General features: G+C 43.5%; 1 protein-coding gene across 1 annotated transcript in view; it reads left to right on the top strand.

The window, feature by feature from the left end:
• The first annotated feature begins 3274 nt into the window (after positions 1–3274).
• LOC145138972 (uncharacterized) overlaps positions 3275–18472 on the top strand; it is a 29918-nt gene continuing 14720 nt past the window's right edge. Inside the window, exons 1-3 of the mRNA XM_079072953.1 lie at positions 3275–3600; positions 3918–3985; positions 5175–6421. Of these exons, the coding sequence (XP_078929079.1) occupies positions 5176–6421 (1246 nt within the window). The 5' untranslated portion in view covers positions 3275–3600; positions 3918–3985; position 5175. The remainder of the gene's footprint in view (positions 3601–3917; positions 3986–5174; positions 6422–18472) is intronic.

Raw genomic sequence — 18472 nt, 5'->3', positions numbered from 1 at the left:
TTGTCAAAATTAACTTAGAAGTGTAGCTTTTATTTATCTATAGAAAATTTTTAAATTTTTGTAAAATGTTTCAATAAAGTCCTAAAAAAAATTTAACAGAAAAGTTCTGATTATTTAACATTTTGTCCAAATTAAAGAATTATTTTTTTATATTTGACCAACAAATGACAGATTATATGATTTTTTTAAAATAATAAGACTTTTTTGTTCAAAAAAAAATTTCTCAAAATAATAAGACTTTTCTTTTCAAATTTTTTTTTACGACTTTATTGAAATTTTTCCTAAAAGTATGAAACTTTTCTGTAGATTTCTCTTTATGTATATACGAGTATTCAATAAAAATAGTTTGGAGTTTTTGAAAGATATAACGTTATATAAAAAGATAATTGTTTTAGAACATATAATATACAACTTATTTAAATAAATCTAAAAATACATATTATCAAACAATTTTTTTCCTATTTTTTCAAAGGCCCGATATAGAACACGTCCTAAATATAAAAACTTTTATTTTAAACCAAAATCTTTTACATTTTTTATATTATTTTAATTTTTTCAAAAATCACATATATTCTTTATAACTTTTATAGATTTTAGTTTCTAACTTTTATTTCTATATTATTTTAAATATTTCAAAAGCTTAGATATATTTGAAAGATCTAGTATGCTTAAGAGTCATATTAAAATGATATTGTTAAATAACATATGATACTAATGGGTCATACTAACAACAATTTGATACAATTGATTATTTATTAGAAATTGATTTTAATAAATATTCAATAAAACTCGTATAATTAAATTGGAAATTATTTATTTAATGGAAATAATAAGTTCCATTAACAAGTAACTTATATATATATATATATATATATATATATATATATATATATATATCATATGGTATGATTTATAAGTCATGTACAAACTTTTGGACTAGTTGAATCATTTTGTCTTTTTCCTAAAAGACAATGTTTATATTTTATAAAAGAGTTTATAAAAGTTTGACTTTCTTTCTTCTTCTTTATGCAATTTTCGAGATATGCATAAAAAGAAGAAATGTATGACTTGTCTAATCATGTTTTAAAGGCATGGGAGACATGCTTATGACAATGGGGACAAGTTTTCTTAAAGTGCTAAGGACTAATTGTTAATACATTCACTTTTTGCATATAAATATGAGACTTACATTTGGCTAGAATGTTTATCCCTCACTTCTTGCAACTGGCCGAAATCTCATTCCTCTCTCTCATTCTCTCTAGTTTTGGTTAGAAACTTGAAGAACACTTGCATCTTCAAGCCTTCTTTAAGTTCATATTGGTTATGAACTTAAAGCTTAAGGGTTTAAGAGTTTTGGACTAGCATCTACATCAAGTTGAGTCATTGTTGGTGTCTCAAAAGTTCCACATTCTTCATCAACTTCCAAGCCTCCCGAGATGACCCAAAGAACTACAAAGGTTGTTATTCTTCACCTCTTCTTTGGTTGGTGTTTTAATCTTTCTATAACTTGCAAGAAGATCCTTGGTGGGTATAAAATGTTTATGTTATTTCAAAAATTAAAGTCTTCCGTTGCCATATTTTTCAAGTTTATGAAACTATTTTTGAACTAAAACCCAACAATTGGTATCAGAGTCACCTTGCAAGTTTGGTTAGATTTTTTTTTTATTTTTGGAAATCTTAGTTTTTGGACAATATGGATAACTTGTTTTTGTATAAAAATAATTTCATACATATTTTAAATGATAACTTTGTAATTGTTATTTTCTTTTTTATGTGACAAAAGTTTCATACATCTTTTGTCATTTAAAGTTGTCTTAGAAAAACAAAGGTTGTTATATGTGTATGTTGATGTATATGATGTGCATAAACTAGCCAAAGACCATTGTGTTTGTTGTGTTGTTGTGTTTGTTGTTTTTATTATAAAAATGGTTTTAATAATTTATTTATTCATATGGTATGTAATAATTAAATATATTAGATTTTCTTGTTTATTTTTGTAAAGTAATATATTAGTTTTTAGAAATAATTTATTTGTACAAAGATGTAACAAGAAATGAAGTTTGAACCATTTTTTGAATACAAAAGGAAAATTTTCGAGTTCAACATGTGCTGGGCAGAACATGACACTTTCTGAAAAGTGTCACGAATGCTACACATGTGCTGAAAAGGTGCTGAACAGAAAGATGACACTTTCTGAAAAGTGTCATGAAAGCTGCAGTCTTTCCTTTAAAGAAGCTTTTCAAATCTTTTGCAAGCAATGAATGTTTACTCAAGTGGGAGCTTCTTCAACAACATTACAAAATTTTTTGGTCCCCTTAAATGTCCCTTTAGGAATGGACTTGACATTTTTGTGTTGGCTCACAAAAATGTCATTAGTTGGTTATGTTTATGCACATATCTTTTTATGCATGTTTGTCTTGTTTATTTTATGCAATTATTATGTATGGTTGATAAATTAGTTTTTTCACATGCTAAAATAATTTTTGACAAAATAAACATCAGATGGAGTTTGGGTTTCAAAATTGGACATATGATGTAACAAGTTATTATTTTAAAATAAAACCCGGTTTTATAAAATCATAAATAACGGTAAATTTTGAAATACTCCATTATAAGTTTTTAAATGGTGATTTTTATAACTTATACAAACTCCAAATATATAAGTAATAAAATGAAGTTTTATTAAAGATATAAAAGGTTCAAATACATTCAAACTTAATACCGGTTAAGTTTCAAAGATTTTTGAGGGATTCGGACGCGCCTTCGGGGGTGTCTGGACTCAAATCGAGGGTTTCAAAGATTTTTGCAAGAAAATAATTTTCTAAAATTTAAAATAAAAAGGTTTTGAGAAAGAACAAGGTGTGTGATGCGTGCAACTGGCCTAGCTCAAGTAAGTTTTCCCCAAGATACCCATACATGTTATGTTATGATGTGATATTACTATGAGAACTGCATGCTAGATTAGGGCTAAGGATCTAGGAATGATGCCTTGTATTCTTATGGTCTTTGTATGAGAACTGCATGCTAGATTAGGGCTAAGGATCCAAGGAGATGCCTTATGTGCCTGCTATATGTGCTTATTGAGATACATGCTAGAACTGATTAGTCAGTAATACGATGGCCTGTATAGGGTATGTTTGGTATGGTTACTCAGTGCTCGAATGCTGCTTGCTTTGTGCTATTAGGAGTTCTAATTATCTTTAGGTAACTAGTAAACGGATACGTTAAGTTACATATTGCGAGGACTAAATAATTTCAGAAGGTTAGGTCTAGCCCTACTGCGCACCTCTTGTTTGAGTCCAACCGTTGTAGGGTAGGACCTCTCATTCGAAGAATTATCTGGTCTTAGTGATATGTAATGGTATTCGCAAGCTAGTTAGGTAAAGGTGGCAGGAATTCCTTATGCAGCTGATGGCGGAGAGTAGGTTGGAGGGTTACCCTAGGGTAAGCCTAGGATGAGATTAGTGCAGCGAGCAATAGTAGTGAAAGGGACTTGGTGAAGTCAAGGCAATCCTTGAGGAAAGTACAGATAGATGTGGAAGGTAGTATGGGCCCGTACTACTGAAAGCAGGGAACTTGTATCACATCCCAACCCGTCAGGTATTATTAATTTTTTTTCCCATTTAGACTTCATGTCCAAGGTCTACTCGACGAGTTGGCGCTTGACTCGTCGAGTAGCAGCGGGCCAGGACACGCCAATTAATGAAAGACTCGTCGAGTCGGCATGGGACTCGATGAGTAGGAGCTGGCAGTGGAAACGCTAATTTTCAGGGTTTTGCACCCTATATATTGGACCATTAGCGCCTCCCACTGTACTCTATCACCCTCTTGAGACCCAGAAACCCTAATTGTTGTGAGTGAGAGCTTGGATAGTGTTTTGGAGCTTTGGGGAGTGATTTTGTGAAGGAAATTTGTAGATCAAGAGGCTAGCATCAAGATTTCCGTGTGGATCCAGAGTCTACTTCAGTTTGGGCACGTTTTGGAGGTAACCAACTGTTACCTTAACCTATTGTTCTTCTAGAATCATTCATATGTGAAAACTAGGGCTTTCTTTAGTTATTCATGAAGGGATTTTGGTATGAGAGCTAGATCTGAAGTTGAAACTTCAGATCTGAACCTCTTTTGAGTCCTAAGTCCATAAAGTTTCCAGCTTTTACAAGGATGAGACTCTCCTATGGTGTAAAGCTCCATTAGAAGCTTAGATTGGTCATTTAGAGCCTTAAGGGTCTTGCATGTGTGTAAAGTTTGCAACTTTACGTGTTAAACATGCCTTACAAGCTTGGATCTGTAATCTGGAACCTTGGCATGGCTTAAAAAGTGTCTGCAAGGATGAAGGTCAGCAAGGACTCGGCGAGTTGCATAGTCAACTCGGCGAGTCATATGAAGATGGTCGTGAACTCGTCGAGTTGATGAACAAACTCGGCGAGTCCGTTGAAGATTGCCTTGAACTCGGCGAGTCGGCTAGGGTTTCTCCCAAAATGATTTCTTTAAAAAGGTTTTCAAAATAAGTAAAAGAGGATGCAGGATGTACGATCAGCCGGAGCCAGTAAGTAGCCCCAAAATACCATACAGTTATTTGATATGTTAGAACAACATGCTAGTGCTAGGCTAGGGGTCTTCAGGAATTGCAATGATAGAGTTGCCTGATTGTATGATGCGTGATAGCCTAGGGTTTCCCTTATGTGAAATTGACATCATTACTGTAGTTGCTTAGTGTATGCATCACGGCCGTACATAATTAAGATCTTATAGCCTAAGAATGTTTGATTTAGCCTTATGTTCTGTTCTTGTTTGATTGGGAGCTTAGGGTAGGATTAGATATTCGAAAGTCTATAGGGTCTAGCGTTATGTATGACTAGCATACACTAGGGCTGCAGGGGTTGGTGGAAGTTTCATGGATGGGTAAGTTGTAGGGTACCGGTAGGTCAGTTGTGAGACGGTTAGCCTTCCTCTAGGAGTGAGGATTGAGTGTTCTCTATGATATGTATGTTGTTAGGGTGTTGTGGTGATACTTGAGACAAATATGGGTAGGTGTGGAAGGTAGTATGGGCCCGTACTACTGAAAGCACAGGACCCATACGCGTAGCAAGGAAGTCACAACCCCTAGGGATTAGTCGGGAGTTGGTTCCCAGTTACTTATGTAGATTGTCTGATATCTTCATGTTATGTTTCAGAATGGCAGTTACGAGGCGTTTCACGTCGGGGTCCGGATCAGGATCAGGACAGGGTGATCAGGAGGCCCCAGTGGCACCTGAGGCTATCGGCCAGGAGGGGCCAATGTTGACAGAGGATCGGGTCAGGGAGATCATCCGCGAGGAGGTGGTCGAGATTGTCCGGGTTCAGATTCCGGAGTTGTTCGGGACTATTAAGTCCGCTACGATGGAGTATTTCGACGACAGATATGCAGCCCTCGCTGAGACAGCTGCCGCTGCAGCCACCGCGGCTGTAACAGCGGCGGGAGGGGGAGCGGGGCGAGTCTTTCAGTACAGGGACTTCGATAACACGAAGCCCCCTACCTTTGATGGGACGCAGGATCCCATCAAAGCTATGAGGTGGATCTCGGATGTGGAGGGCTGTTTCTTCACCTGCTCGTGTCCTACTGACCAGAAGGTCAGGTGTGCTCTAAACCTGCTAAGGTCCGGGGCCAAGGACTGGTGGAGACTTGCGACTGGGTCGTACACTGATGACCAGAGAGCTGCTGTTACTTGGGAGCAGTTCAGAGACATGTTCCGCGCCCGTTACATTCCGCGGGTCGAGCGGGAGCGTTTAGCACAGGAGTTTCTGAGTTTGAGACAGGATAGGGAGTCGGTGACGGAGATCACCTGTATGTTCACTGAGAGGGCGATGTTTTGCCCGGAGTTTGCTTCCGAGCAGGCTCAGATGACCCGTTATCTGAGCATGCTCAAGACTGACATCTGTCAGTTTGTGTCTACCCAGCGATGTGATACACTTCTGGAGTTGCAGGAGGCCGCTAGACGGTGTGAGTTGGAGATTGAGCTGCAGTTGAGGGAGCAGCGGCATGCCCCAGCACAGTCACAGCCGGCGCCAAAGCGGTCCAAGACCGCTGATACGAGGACTGGGGGACAGCCAGGCCGCATTTGTGGGAAGTGCGGGAAGGCTCATTCAGGGATGTGCCGGACAGGGAGTGGGTTCCACCGACGTGGAAAGCAGGGCCATTTGGCCAGGGATTGCAGACAGACGACTCCGACTTCCGGAGTCAGGCTTTGCTATCATTGTGAGCAGGTGGGCCATATGAAGGCCCAGTGTCCTCTACTAGCCGCCAAGCCGGCGCAGGCTCCAGCGCCGACTACCTTGAGGATCACTGATGGGAGACCAGTCAGGGCAGAGCCTCCGAAGGCTCAGGGTCGTGCTTTCCAGTTGACCGCAGAGGAGGCCAGGGCAGCGCCAGATGTGGTTGCCGGTATGTTTCTCCCCTCTATCTTATTTATTATAATTGTGTTATGCTTATCTGTTGTACCTGTGATTAGGTACGTTTTTAGTGAACTCTCTCCTGCTTTGGTTTTATTTGACTCGGGGGCGAGTCGGTCTTTCGTATCTCAGTCATTTAGTAGGGAGTTCAGTGTGTTAGTGGGCGAGTTAGAGTGTCCGTTGCAAGTGTCTATCGCCAACGAACACGGGGTTTCTGCTTCTTCGGTTTATCGAGGGTGTGATTTGGAGATTTTCGGGGTATCCTTCTCGATAGATTTGATTCTGATTCCCATGGGGGAGGTGTGCATGATTGTAGGCATGGATTGGCTCAGTCGGTTCGGTGCTATGATTGATTGCGAGGGCCAGCGAGTGGTAGTTCGAAACCCAAGTGGGGGAGAACTGACTGTATATGGTGAGGGCACCAGAGTGGGATCAGGGTTTTGTTCAGCTGCCCGGGCTCGACAGTACATTCAACACGGGTGTGCGGGTTATCTAGCGTATGTGGTAGATACGCGGGTCAGGGATCAGATTTCGGTTTCCGATGTACCAGAGGTCAGGGAGTTTGCAGATGTGTTTCCGGAGGAGTTGTCGGGGATACCTCCGAAGAGGCAGGTCGAGTTCAGGATCGACCTGGTGCCAGGTGCGGCCCCTATCGCTAAGGAGCCGTACCGATTGGCACCGCCAGAGATGCAGGAGCTGTCGTCACAGCTACATGAACTGCTAGGCAAGCAGTTCATTCGTCCGAGCAGTTCTCCATGGGGAGCACCGATTCTTTTTGTCCGGAAGAAGGACGGTTCGCACCCGATGTGCATTGACTACCGGGAGTTGAATAAATTAACGGTGAAGAACCGTTACCCACTCCCGAGGATAGACGATCTCTTCGATCAGTTACAGGGTGCATCTTGGTTCTCCAAGATAGACTTGAGGTCTGGGTATCATCAGGTCAGGTTCAGAGAGGAGGACATGGAGAAGACCGCGTTCCGAACTCGTTATGGACATTACGAGTTCGTGGTGATGCCATTTGGGCTCACCAACGCGCCAGCAGTGTTCATGGACCTGATGAATCGGGTCTGTAGACCGATGCTCGATCGCTCAGTCATAGTGTTTATAGATGATATCTTGGTGTATTCTAAGACCTGAGAGCAGCATGAGGAGCATCTGCGGGAGTTGTTGGGAGTTTTGAGACGAGAACGGCTGTACGCCAAGTTCTCGAAGTGTGAGTTTTGGCTACGAGAGGTCCAGTTCCTCGGACATCTCGTTAACCAAGAGAGGATTTTGGTCGATCCGGCCAAAATCGAGGCGGTTATGCAGTGGGAGGTTCCGAAATTTCCCTCGGACATCAGGAGCTTTTTGGGATTGGCAGGGTACTACCGGAGATTCATGCAGGACTTCTCCAAGATTGTGGTACCCCTCACTCGTCTGACGAGGAAGGGGGTGGATTTCTGGTGGGGCCCTGAGCAGCAGAGGGCGTTTAAGACCCTCCGACAGCGGTTGTGTGAGGCCCCAGTCTTGACACTCCCGGAGGGAGTTGAGGATTTTGTGGTGTTCTGTGATGCATCCATCACAGGGTTAGGGGCGGTCCTCATGCAGAAAGGACGAGTGATAGCTTATGCGTCGCGGCAATTGAAGCCGCATGAGACAAGATACCCTACGCATGACTTGGAGTTGGGGGCGGTGGTATTCGCCCTCAAGATATGGAGACATTACCTTTATGGGTTCTGTTGTACCATTTACACGGATCACAAGAGCTTGATACATATCATGGATCAGCCGAACCTGAACATGAGGCAGCACAGGTGGCTGGATGTAGTCAAGGACTACGACTGCGAGATCCTTTACCACACTGGTAAAGCGAATGTGGTTGCGGATGCTCTGAGCCGCAAGTCAGTTGGGTCTTCCGCCCCAGCGGTATGTATGAGGATAGCAGTAGACTCTCCGCTTGTGAGTTTGATCAAAGATGCCCAGGTTGAGGGCATGCGACCGGAGAATTGGAAGTTGGAGAGGATCAAGGGTGAGAATGCCCGGTTTGTGCAGGATAGTCGGGGATTATTGACCCGATGTGGTCGGGTCTGGGTTCCGATGTCTGGTGGGGTCAGGCAGACGGTCATGGAGGAGGCTCATAAGTCTCATCTTTCTATTCACCCGGGGGCCACCAAGATGTACCGATATTTGAGTTTGAGTTATTGGTGGCCGTGCATGAAGCGAGAAATCGCTTGCTACGTCGAGAGGTGCTTGACTTGTAGGATAGTCAAGGCCGACCATCAGAGGTCGCATGGCAAGCTGCAGCCCCTGGAGATCTCCATGTGGAAATGGGAACAGATCACGATGGATTTTATTACCAAGTTGCCGAGGACGGCGAAGGGGTTTGATGCTATATGGGTCATCGTGGATCGATTGACCATGAGTGTTCATTTCTTGGCCATACGGGAGAGCTCATCGGCCGATAAATTGGCCGACATGTACGTTCGCGAGATCGTGTCTCGCCATGGGGTTCCCGTTTCCATTGTCTCTGATCGGGATGTCAAGTTTACCTCCCGCTTCTGGCAGAAGTTTCAAGAGGAGTTGGGCACACGGTTGCACTTCAGCACAGCCTTCCATCCGCAAACTGATGGTCAGAGCGAGCGGACCATTCAGACCCTCGAGGATATGTTGAGGGCGTGTATCATTGATTTCTGTGGGAGCTGGGATTCCCACCTACCGCTTGCAGAGTTCGCCTACAACAACAGCTATTATTCTAGCATTGGCGCCCCGCCATTCGAGCTGTTGTATGGACGGAGATGTCGCACCCCGGTTTGTTGGGGTGAGGTTGGTCACAGGGTGATGGGCCGGACGGAGGTGGTCTTGCAGACTACCGAGAAGATTCAGCAGGTTAGACAGCGGCTGCAGACCGCTCAGAGTCGGCAAAAGAGTTACGCTGACCGACGTCGATCCGAGTTAGAGTTTCAGGTCGGTGACATGGTACTCCTGAAGGTCTCGCCCTGGAAGGGTGTGATCCGCTTCAAGAAGAGGGGAAAATTGGATCCCCGATATATTGGGCCGTTCAGGATCATTGCCAGGGTTGGCAAGGTGGCTTACAGACTAGAGCTGCCAGAGGAGCTTAGTCGGATCCACAATACTTTCCACGTTTCGCAGTTGCGAAAGTGCATTGTGGACCCGGAGGCAGTGGTGCCACTGGATGACATTCAGGTTGATGAACGCCTGAATTATATTGAGGGGCCGATTGCCGTTTTGGAAAGGAAAGTGAAAGTCTTGCGCAAGAAGGAGGTTCCGTTGGTACAGATACAATGGGAGCATCGGAGGGGATCCGAGTGGACATGGGAGTCGGAGGCTGAGATGTGGGAGCATTACCCGGAGTTATTCACTACAGCAGACTTCGAGGACGAAGTCTAAGTCAAGTGGGGGAGAATTGTAACATCCCAACCGTTAGGTATTATTAATTTTTTTTCCCATTTAGACTTCATGTCCAAGGTCTACTCGACGAGTTGGCGCTTGACTCGTCGAGTAGCAGCGGGCCAGGACACGCCAATTAATGAGTGACTCGTCGAGTCGGCATGGGACTCGACGAGTAGGAGCTGGCAGTGGAAACCCTAATTTTCAGGGTTTTTGCACCCTATATATTGGACCATTAGCGCTTCCCACTATCCTCTATCGCCCTCTTGAGACCCAGAAACCCTAATTGTTGTGAGTGAGAGCTTGGAGAGTGTTTTGGAGCTTTGGGGAGTGACTTTTGTGAAGGAAATTTATAGATCAAGAGGCTAGCATCAAGATTTCCGTGTGGATCCAGAGTCTACTTCAGTTTGGGCACGTTTTGGAGGTAACCAACTATTACCTTAACCTATTGTTCTTCTAGAATCATTCATATGTGAAAACTAGGGCTTTCTTTAGTTATTCATGAAGGGATTTTGGTATGAGAGCTAGATCTGAAGTTGAAACTTCAGATCTGAACCTCTTTTGAGTCCTAAGTCCATAAAGTTTCCAGCTTTTACAAGGATGAGACTCTCCTATGGTGTAAAGCTCCATTAGAAGCTTAGATTGGTCATTTAGAGCCTTTAGGGCCTTGCATGTGTGTAAAGTTTGCAACTTTACGTGTTAAACATGCCTTAGAAGCTTGAATCTGTAATCTGGAACCTTGGCATGGCTTAAAAAGTGTCTGCATGGATGAAGGTCTGCAAGGACTCGGCGAGTTGTATAGTCAACTCGGCGAGTCATATGAAGATGGTCGTGAACTCGTCGAGTTGATGAACAAACTCGGCGAGTCCGTTGAAGATTGCCTTGAACTCGGCGAGTCGTTCAAAGACTCGGCGAGTCGGCTAGGGTTTCTCCCAATTCTTGGACACGTATGAACTCGGCGAGTTAAAGGGGAACTCGACGAGCCAATCAAGGATTTCATGACTTCTCGAGTTCAGGAAGGACTCGACGAGTCGGTGAACTGCACTCGACGAGTCGAGTCAACATGGACTGTTGACTTTGACTGTGGACTTTGACTTTGACCAAGAGTTGACCAGTTGACTTCTGAGGGTATTCTGGTAACTTGGAGATTTATGAAAAAGGGTTTTATGGTAACTATAGGTGGTGGAGTTCGTGTTGGTGATCCGGGAGTTGAGCTTTCTAGTTTCAGACGACAATTGCGATGTGATTTTTCCTCACTATACTCAAGGGTCTAAGGCACCAAGGCCGGCCCTTTGGATTATTATATGGTCATGTTATGCTAGTATAATCTGTTAGATCGGTATCCTAGAGGGTAGGATAATATTATATGATATGTGGTATGATCTGTTAGATTGGCATCCTGGTAGATAGGATGGTGTTATGTGCTATGTGGTAAAATCCATTAGATCAAGTATTGTCTATAGACTGTTATGTGATTATCTATTATATGTGCACATGTTTGTTTGGTGGTTGAGGCTTATCTGCTCGGTGCGAAGGCCAATAGACCTGGGCATTCCAACCTGTAGGTTGTGGGCCGTGAGTATTCCATCCCGAGGATGATTGGACTCAGAGTATGTGGGCATTCCAACCGGTTGGTTGTGGGCCTAGGGTATTCCAACCAGATGGTTGATTGGACCCATAGTGTGTTGGCAATCCAACCTATTGGTTGTGGGCCTGGGGTATTCCAACCCGTTGGTTGATTGGACCCATAGTGTGCTGTTATGATTCTATGTGTATTGTTGCGGGTATGGGTATTTTGGGGGAACTCACTAAGCTCCGAGGCTTACAGTTTCAGTTTATTGTTTCAGGTACATCAGGGGATCGCGGCAAGGCGAAGGCGTGATCGTACAGCTCCTCATGTTTTGTCTATGTTTCTAGGAAAACTTTGATATTATACATTTTGAAAACAAAGTTGTAATGATTTTTAATGGTTTGGAATGTTTTTAAAAGTTTAAATTGGTTTGAATTTTTGGGTGTTACAACTTGTAGTATGTGATACCTTCCAAGGTTATGTATGACCCTGACGATTATGTGTTTTGTTTCAGAATGATGATGTTTACGCGACACGGAGGAGGAGGTTCAGGGTCAGGATCAGGTTCAAGATCAGGTTCGGGATTAGGTGCCGAGCCAGTTGATGAGCGACTACGTGAGTTCATTGCTTTTGAGATCACTAGAGGCATTCTTGAGTCGACCCCGATGATTTTCGGGTCGATCAAGGAAGGGATTATTGAGATGATGGAGGATCGCCTCAGGGCGTTTAGGAGTGATTGGGCGTTTAGCCAGTCAGGGGCGCGCACACTGTCCTTTAAGGACCTTAGGGGATGTGGTGCACCAGACTTCCACGGGGTGAAGGACTCCATTTTTGCTAGGAGATGGATTGCAAACATGCAGTCTGCTCAGTTGACTAACTTCTACCCTGAGGGGTCGAAGGTTCGGTATGCTGCTGGATGTTTGAGGGACAGGGCTAGAGATTGGTGGGAGTCAGTTGGTGATTATTTGGGAGCCTCAGCCATTGAGGCTATGACCTGGTCGGACTTTGTGACCAGGTTTAAGGATGAGTTTGCGCCGGCTGTGGAGCTTCAGCAGCTGGCCAGGGAGTTTCTTGACATGAGACAGACTACTGAGACGGTGGCGGAGATTACCGCCAAGTTTCGGGATAGGGCCTTATTGGTGCCTCGGTATGCTGGAGATGAGGAGATGCGGAAGACCCGCTATCATGACATGTTGAGGGCGGACATTCGGGAGCATGTCAGCTACTCAGCATGCCCGACCCTGGATTCTATGATTGCCAGGGCGAGAGAGAGGGATATTAACTTAGAGCAGCTCAGGAAGAGGAAGGCAGAGGTAGAGCAGGTTATTGGGGCTTCGGGGAAGAAGCCCAAGGGATTCAACTCTAGGTCGAAGGGCCAACAGGGCCGGAGCCGCTGTGGGAAATGCGGTAGGTCACATGAGGGATTTTGCCGCACTGGGTCGGGATCAGGCTGCTATAAGTGCGGCAATACTGGGAACTTTAGCAGGGATTGTACTGCCCCTACCCCACCAGTCAGACATCAGACCTAATTTGCTTTCATTGCAATCAGAAGGGCCATAAAAAGGCCAACTGCCCGAGATTGACAGCAGCAGCACCAACTCCAACGACCCTGTGGATTACTGATGGCCGTCAGGGCAAGTCAGAGGCTCCATTGGTGAGGAGTCGAACCTTCCAGTTGACTACCGAGGAGGCACGCGTCGCACTCGATGTGGTGACGAGTATGATTTCTTCTCCCTAGCTCTTAGTATATGTTGATTATGATATTTATGTGTCATGTTATGTGTTGTGTTTAGGATCGTTCCATGTGAACGGTATCCCAGTTCAGGTGTTGTTCGATTCGGGTGCTACCCGATCATTTGTCTCTCTTGCGCTTAGCAAGAGGTTCCTTGAGTCTTCGGGCATGTTGGATTGCCCTATAGAGGTCGAGATTGTTGATGACCGATCAGTTCGAGCATTAGAGGTTTTCAGAGATTGTGTTTTCAGGCTGTTCGAGGAGCACTACCTGGTAGACTTGGTTCCCATACCATTTCGTGGGAACAAGGTCATCATCGGTGTGGGCTCTTTGAGCCTTAATGGGGCTGTGATTGACTGCGCGCAACAGTTGGTACGCGTCAGGACCCTAAGTGGGGGAGAGCTGGTGATTCAGGGCGAGAGGCCACAACGTGGACCAACTTTAAGCCCAGCAGCGAGGGCTAGGCACTACTTTCAGCAAGGTTGTGCCGGATATGTCGCCTACGTCATGGATACCCGGGAGGAGGGTAAGGCGACTGTGAGTGATGTGCCAGTGATACGAGAGTACCCGGATGTGTTTCCAGAGGATTTTCCTGGGATACCTCCGGAGAGACAGGTGGAGTTTAGGATCAACCTGGTCCCAGGTGCGGCTCCGATAGCCATGACACCGTATCGGTTGGCTCCTCCTGAGATGCAGGAGTTGTCTAAACAGCTGCAGGAGCTGTTAGACAAAGGATTCATCAGATCGAGCAGTTCACCCTGGGGAGCCCCGATTATGTTTGTTAAGAAGAAGGACGGGTCGCATCGGATGTGTATTGATTACCGGGAGTTGAACAAGGTAACGGTGAAGAACTATTACCCACTCCCGAGGATTGATGATCTCTTCGACCAGCTACAGGGGGCATCTTGGTTTTCCAAGATAGATTTACGTTCAGGCTACCATCAGAGGAGGTTCAGAGACGAGGATGTACAGAAGACTGCGTTCCGGACTCGCTATGGCCACTACGAGTTCGTGGTGATGCCCTTTGAGCTCACCAATGTTCCTGCCGCGTTCAATGACCTCATGAAGCGCATATGCAGACCGATGTTGGATCGGTATGTGATAGTTTTAATCGATGACATCTTGGTTTACTCAAAGACACAGGAGCAATATGAGGAGTACTTGTGGGAGGTGTTGGATACCCTGAGGAGGGAGAGCTTGTATGCCAAGTTATCCAAGTGTGAGTTCTGGTTGCGCGAGGTGTAGTTTCTGGGGCACCTTGTCAACCAGAACAGGATTTTGGTCGATCCGGCCAAAGTAGATGCCGTGATGAGATGGGAGGTTTCGAAGTCTCCATATGAGATTCGAAGTTTCTTGGGATTACCAGGCTATTACCGGAGATTCATTCAGGATTTCTCCAAGATAGTCGTACCCTTGACCCGACTGACGAAGAAAGCCATTGTATTTCGTTGGGGGCCTGAGCAGCATGCAACGTTTGAGACATTGAGACAAAGACTATGTGAGGCGCCGATCCTCGCCCTGCCAGAGGGCGTGGAGGATTTTGTAGTATACTGTGATGCGTCCATTTCGGGTTTGGTGTGACAACCCATAAATTTCTATCTTGTAAATTCAATCCAATCAATCAAAAGTGAGACTTGTTTCTATTACCTTTTAGCCTTGTTAAGGGTCATTTTAATGAGTTCTAAGCCTAGTACACTTAAGGATTGGATGTTGAGTAGTGTTAGCTTAGGATTAGAGGAATGCAATTAAACCAGAAAACCCATCAAAGGGTGTTTACGGCCGTGAACCCAAGTGTGGCCATGAAACCCTCTCCATATATGTACCTTTCTTTCATTTATTCCTCATTTCTTCCATCCTTGGCCGTAAACCTCTCAAATTATCTCAAGTATCATCCAACAAAGGCTCTCATTTCACCCCAAAAACGTAAGTGGCTCATCTTTTCTTGTTGTTCCTTGAAATCCCTTACCTTTCCGTCTTGATTCATCATCTTAACATCACTTTTCCTCAAATATCTTCAAGTTTGGGCCGTGAACCCTTCATGTGTTCATCATTTAGGCCGTGAACTCCCATTGGGCCGTGAAAATCATCATTTGGGCCGTGAACATCAAGTGGGCCGTGAACCATTCTTCAATATTGGGCCGTGAACTCCATTGGGCCGTGAACCATTCAAGCCCAGCCGTGAACCATCCTTGTTGGGCCGTGAACACTCCTTCAACCTCCTAACTTGCTTCTAACACTTCTTCGGTGAGTTATTCTTGCATCCTAGGTTGTTTCCCAATCACCTTTGTAGTTAGAATCACTAATTACATACCTATATGTATCAATATATGTCATTTAGGACTCGTTTGTGCCTCGGGACTTCATTCATGGAACTTATCATCCTTATTCGAATCTTCAGTTGAATCACCCACATAAGGTGAGTTCATACCCCTATAATCTATCTTTTAAATGTTTTTAAATGCTTTTAAAGGGGGGAATACAAGTTGAACACAATTTAATTGTGTTAATATTTACTTGTGATAACCATCACATTAAAGAATTTCTATGCTTTAGTCAGTGATTAAATCAATTCAAAAACTCTTTTAAAAAGATGTTACATTGTTGTTTATAAAACTCCGTTTTTAAAGTACATGCATAACTCAGTAGTTAATCGAGTCTTTTCTACAAATCAGGGACAGTTCAAAACAAACATACTAGTAAACTATAATAGGTATAGTTTAGGGATTCAGTTCATATTATAACAAGAACAGAAAGAAACATACTATAACTAGAACATAAAGGAACATACTATAACAAGAACAAGATAACAATAATGTGAAACCACTACTTCATGGCATGGCAATATACTTGTTGTGTCACGTTTTGTAACCAGAGTCTCGTGGAGGGAGAGCGTGAGTTTTTGTATAGATCTATACTGGATTGACATCCCACACCTTGCTGCTAGCTACAGTGGGACTTGCAGGTCTACGGGTGACAAATGTCATACCATTTTCAACGTTTTTAGATCGTCATGTTTCATACTAGTCAAATCAAGCATGGTTATAACCTCATCACATTTTAACCTTAATTAACAAATTGGTTTTAAGGTAGTTAGTGCTTCAGTAGTTACTTTATACAACATTATTGTACACTTTCATCTTCCCATTACATTCATATAGTGATATTCTCACATAAAAGGTAATGCAAACTATTTTCTAGTAAAGATCGTCATAAACTTGGGAAAACATACATTCTTACGAGAGAACAAACAAACAAAGCAGTCGGGTCTTGGTACATTCAGTTAGAAGGGGGCCTATAATGCTAACTTTATGATTCCTCGGTAGATACATTAGGGATATATCTTAATCGGATCCGACAGGTATAGGTCAGGTCATAGCATACAAATTCAGTATACACTTAGTAATCATAGGGAGTAATAGGTATAGGTCAGGTCATAGCATACAAATTCAGTATACCGCTTTCTAGTACAAAAACATACTTTTCGGACAGAACATTAAGTAGGTGAAACTAGAAACTTATCTGTAAAAGGTTTGATACACATTATTAAACCAGTATAACTAAAAGGACCTTAAATGGTTAAGTCTATAATACCTTAGTTTATACATCAGGGTTATATATAATTAATATCTGATAGGCAGTTGAAAGTATGTTTTCCGCCTCATTTCCTGTTCCTTGTTTGGTTGTGGACTTAGGGCAGATTCATACATTTAACTGTCCGTTCGATATTAGATTATATATAGCTAGTATAAACTAAGTGATTATAGAAGGAACTATTGTGGTTACCATTTTTACTAAAGGAAATATATGATTTTCTTAAAGAATGTTTTCATCAAATATAAAAGAACTATTACAGTTAACTCTGTAAGTACTAAATGAATACGCCAGGGTTATATACAATGAAGATCTAACAAACAATGGGATGTGTGATTTCCGCCTCATTTTCTGTTCCTTGTTTGGTTGTGGGCTTAGGGCAGATTCACACAATCGATTGTCTGTTTATTCTGGATTTTATATAACTCGTATCCATTTAGTACTCATAGAAGGAATTGTAGAGTCATTTTTACTTATCATTCATCATATCAGAAAATATAGGATTTTCTGGAGGAACAGGCGAACTTTTATAAAGAACTTATAGTTTACTTTTCATAATTAAAATACTTATGAACTCACCAGCTTAAATGTTGATCTACTCTTTCAAAATAACTTGTATTCTCAGGAAACTAGTAGACAGGTACGCGCACTGGGATTCAGAATATGGAGTATAGTAGCCTCATGTCTTGTTTTGTTATTTACTTTTAGAGTCAATCTTTTGTGAATCACATACTTTGTAAACACTTTAATATTAATGCAATGGTTGTTTGTTATTTTGATTACTATGATGCATGTTTTGTGGTATTACATATGACGTCCTCTGCCCCCCGAACGTTTCTGCCGTTCCGGTTTGGGGGTGTGACATTTGGACGCAGTACTGATGCTGAGAGGGCACGTCATCGCCTACGCCTCGAGGCAGCTGAAGTCTCATGAGGCGAACTACCCGACGCATGATTTGGAATTGGGGCGGTTGTCTTCGCCCTCAAGATTTGGCGACATTACCTCTATGGGTTCCGTTGTACCATTTAGACGGATCACATGAGTCTGATGTACCTGATGGATCATCCGAATCTGAATATGAGACAACGTCGGTGGCTAGATGTGGTGAAGGATTACGACTGTGAGATCCTTTACCACCCGGGAAAGGCCAATGTGGTGGCCGATGCTCTTAGCCGCAAGGCGGCCCCGATCAGAGATATTTGCCTGCGGATGACGGTAGTGACTCCGCTTCTGGAGCAGATCCGAGAGGCTCAGCAGGAGGCTATGAAGGAGGAACATCGGAAGAGCGAGCTTATTGTGGGTCAGGTTTCCCCCTTTGACTATGATAGCCGAGTGTTGTTGACACTACACCGCAGGGTGTGGGTTCCATATCATGGAGGTGTACGCCAGGTTCTGATGGAGGAGGTGCACAAATCCTGATTTTCCATTCATCCCGGGGCGACGAAGATGTACAAAGATCTTCGTCCTGATTACTGGTGGCCCTGCATGAAGCGGGATGTAGCCTGGTACGTCGAGAGATGCCTGACCTGCAGGAAGGTCAAGGCAGAGCACCAAAAGCCTCACAGCAAGCCACAGCCTATAACACCCATAAAATTTAAGCCAATTTAAAACTTTTCAAACCAGCAGTTATTACAACTTTGTTTTCAAAATAGTCTAATATCAGAGTTTTTCCCAGAAACATAAACAAAACATGAGGAGTTGTACGAACACGCCTTTGCGTTGTCGCGACCCATGATGTACCTGAAACAATAAACTAAAAC

The sequence above is a fragment of the Lactuca virosa genome, chromosome 9 (assembly GCF_052849685.1).
Source record: "Lactuca virosa cultivar CGN04683 chromosome 9, Lactuca_virosa_CGN04683_v6, whole genome shotgun sequence".
NCBI classification, from domain to species: domain Eukaryota; kingdom Viridiplantae; phylum Streptophyta; class Magnoliopsida; order Asterales; family Asteraceae; genus Lactuca; species Lactuca virosa.
The sequence above is the reverse complement of the archived record's forward strand: the minus strand, read 5'-3'. Positions and strand labels throughout refer to the sequence as shown.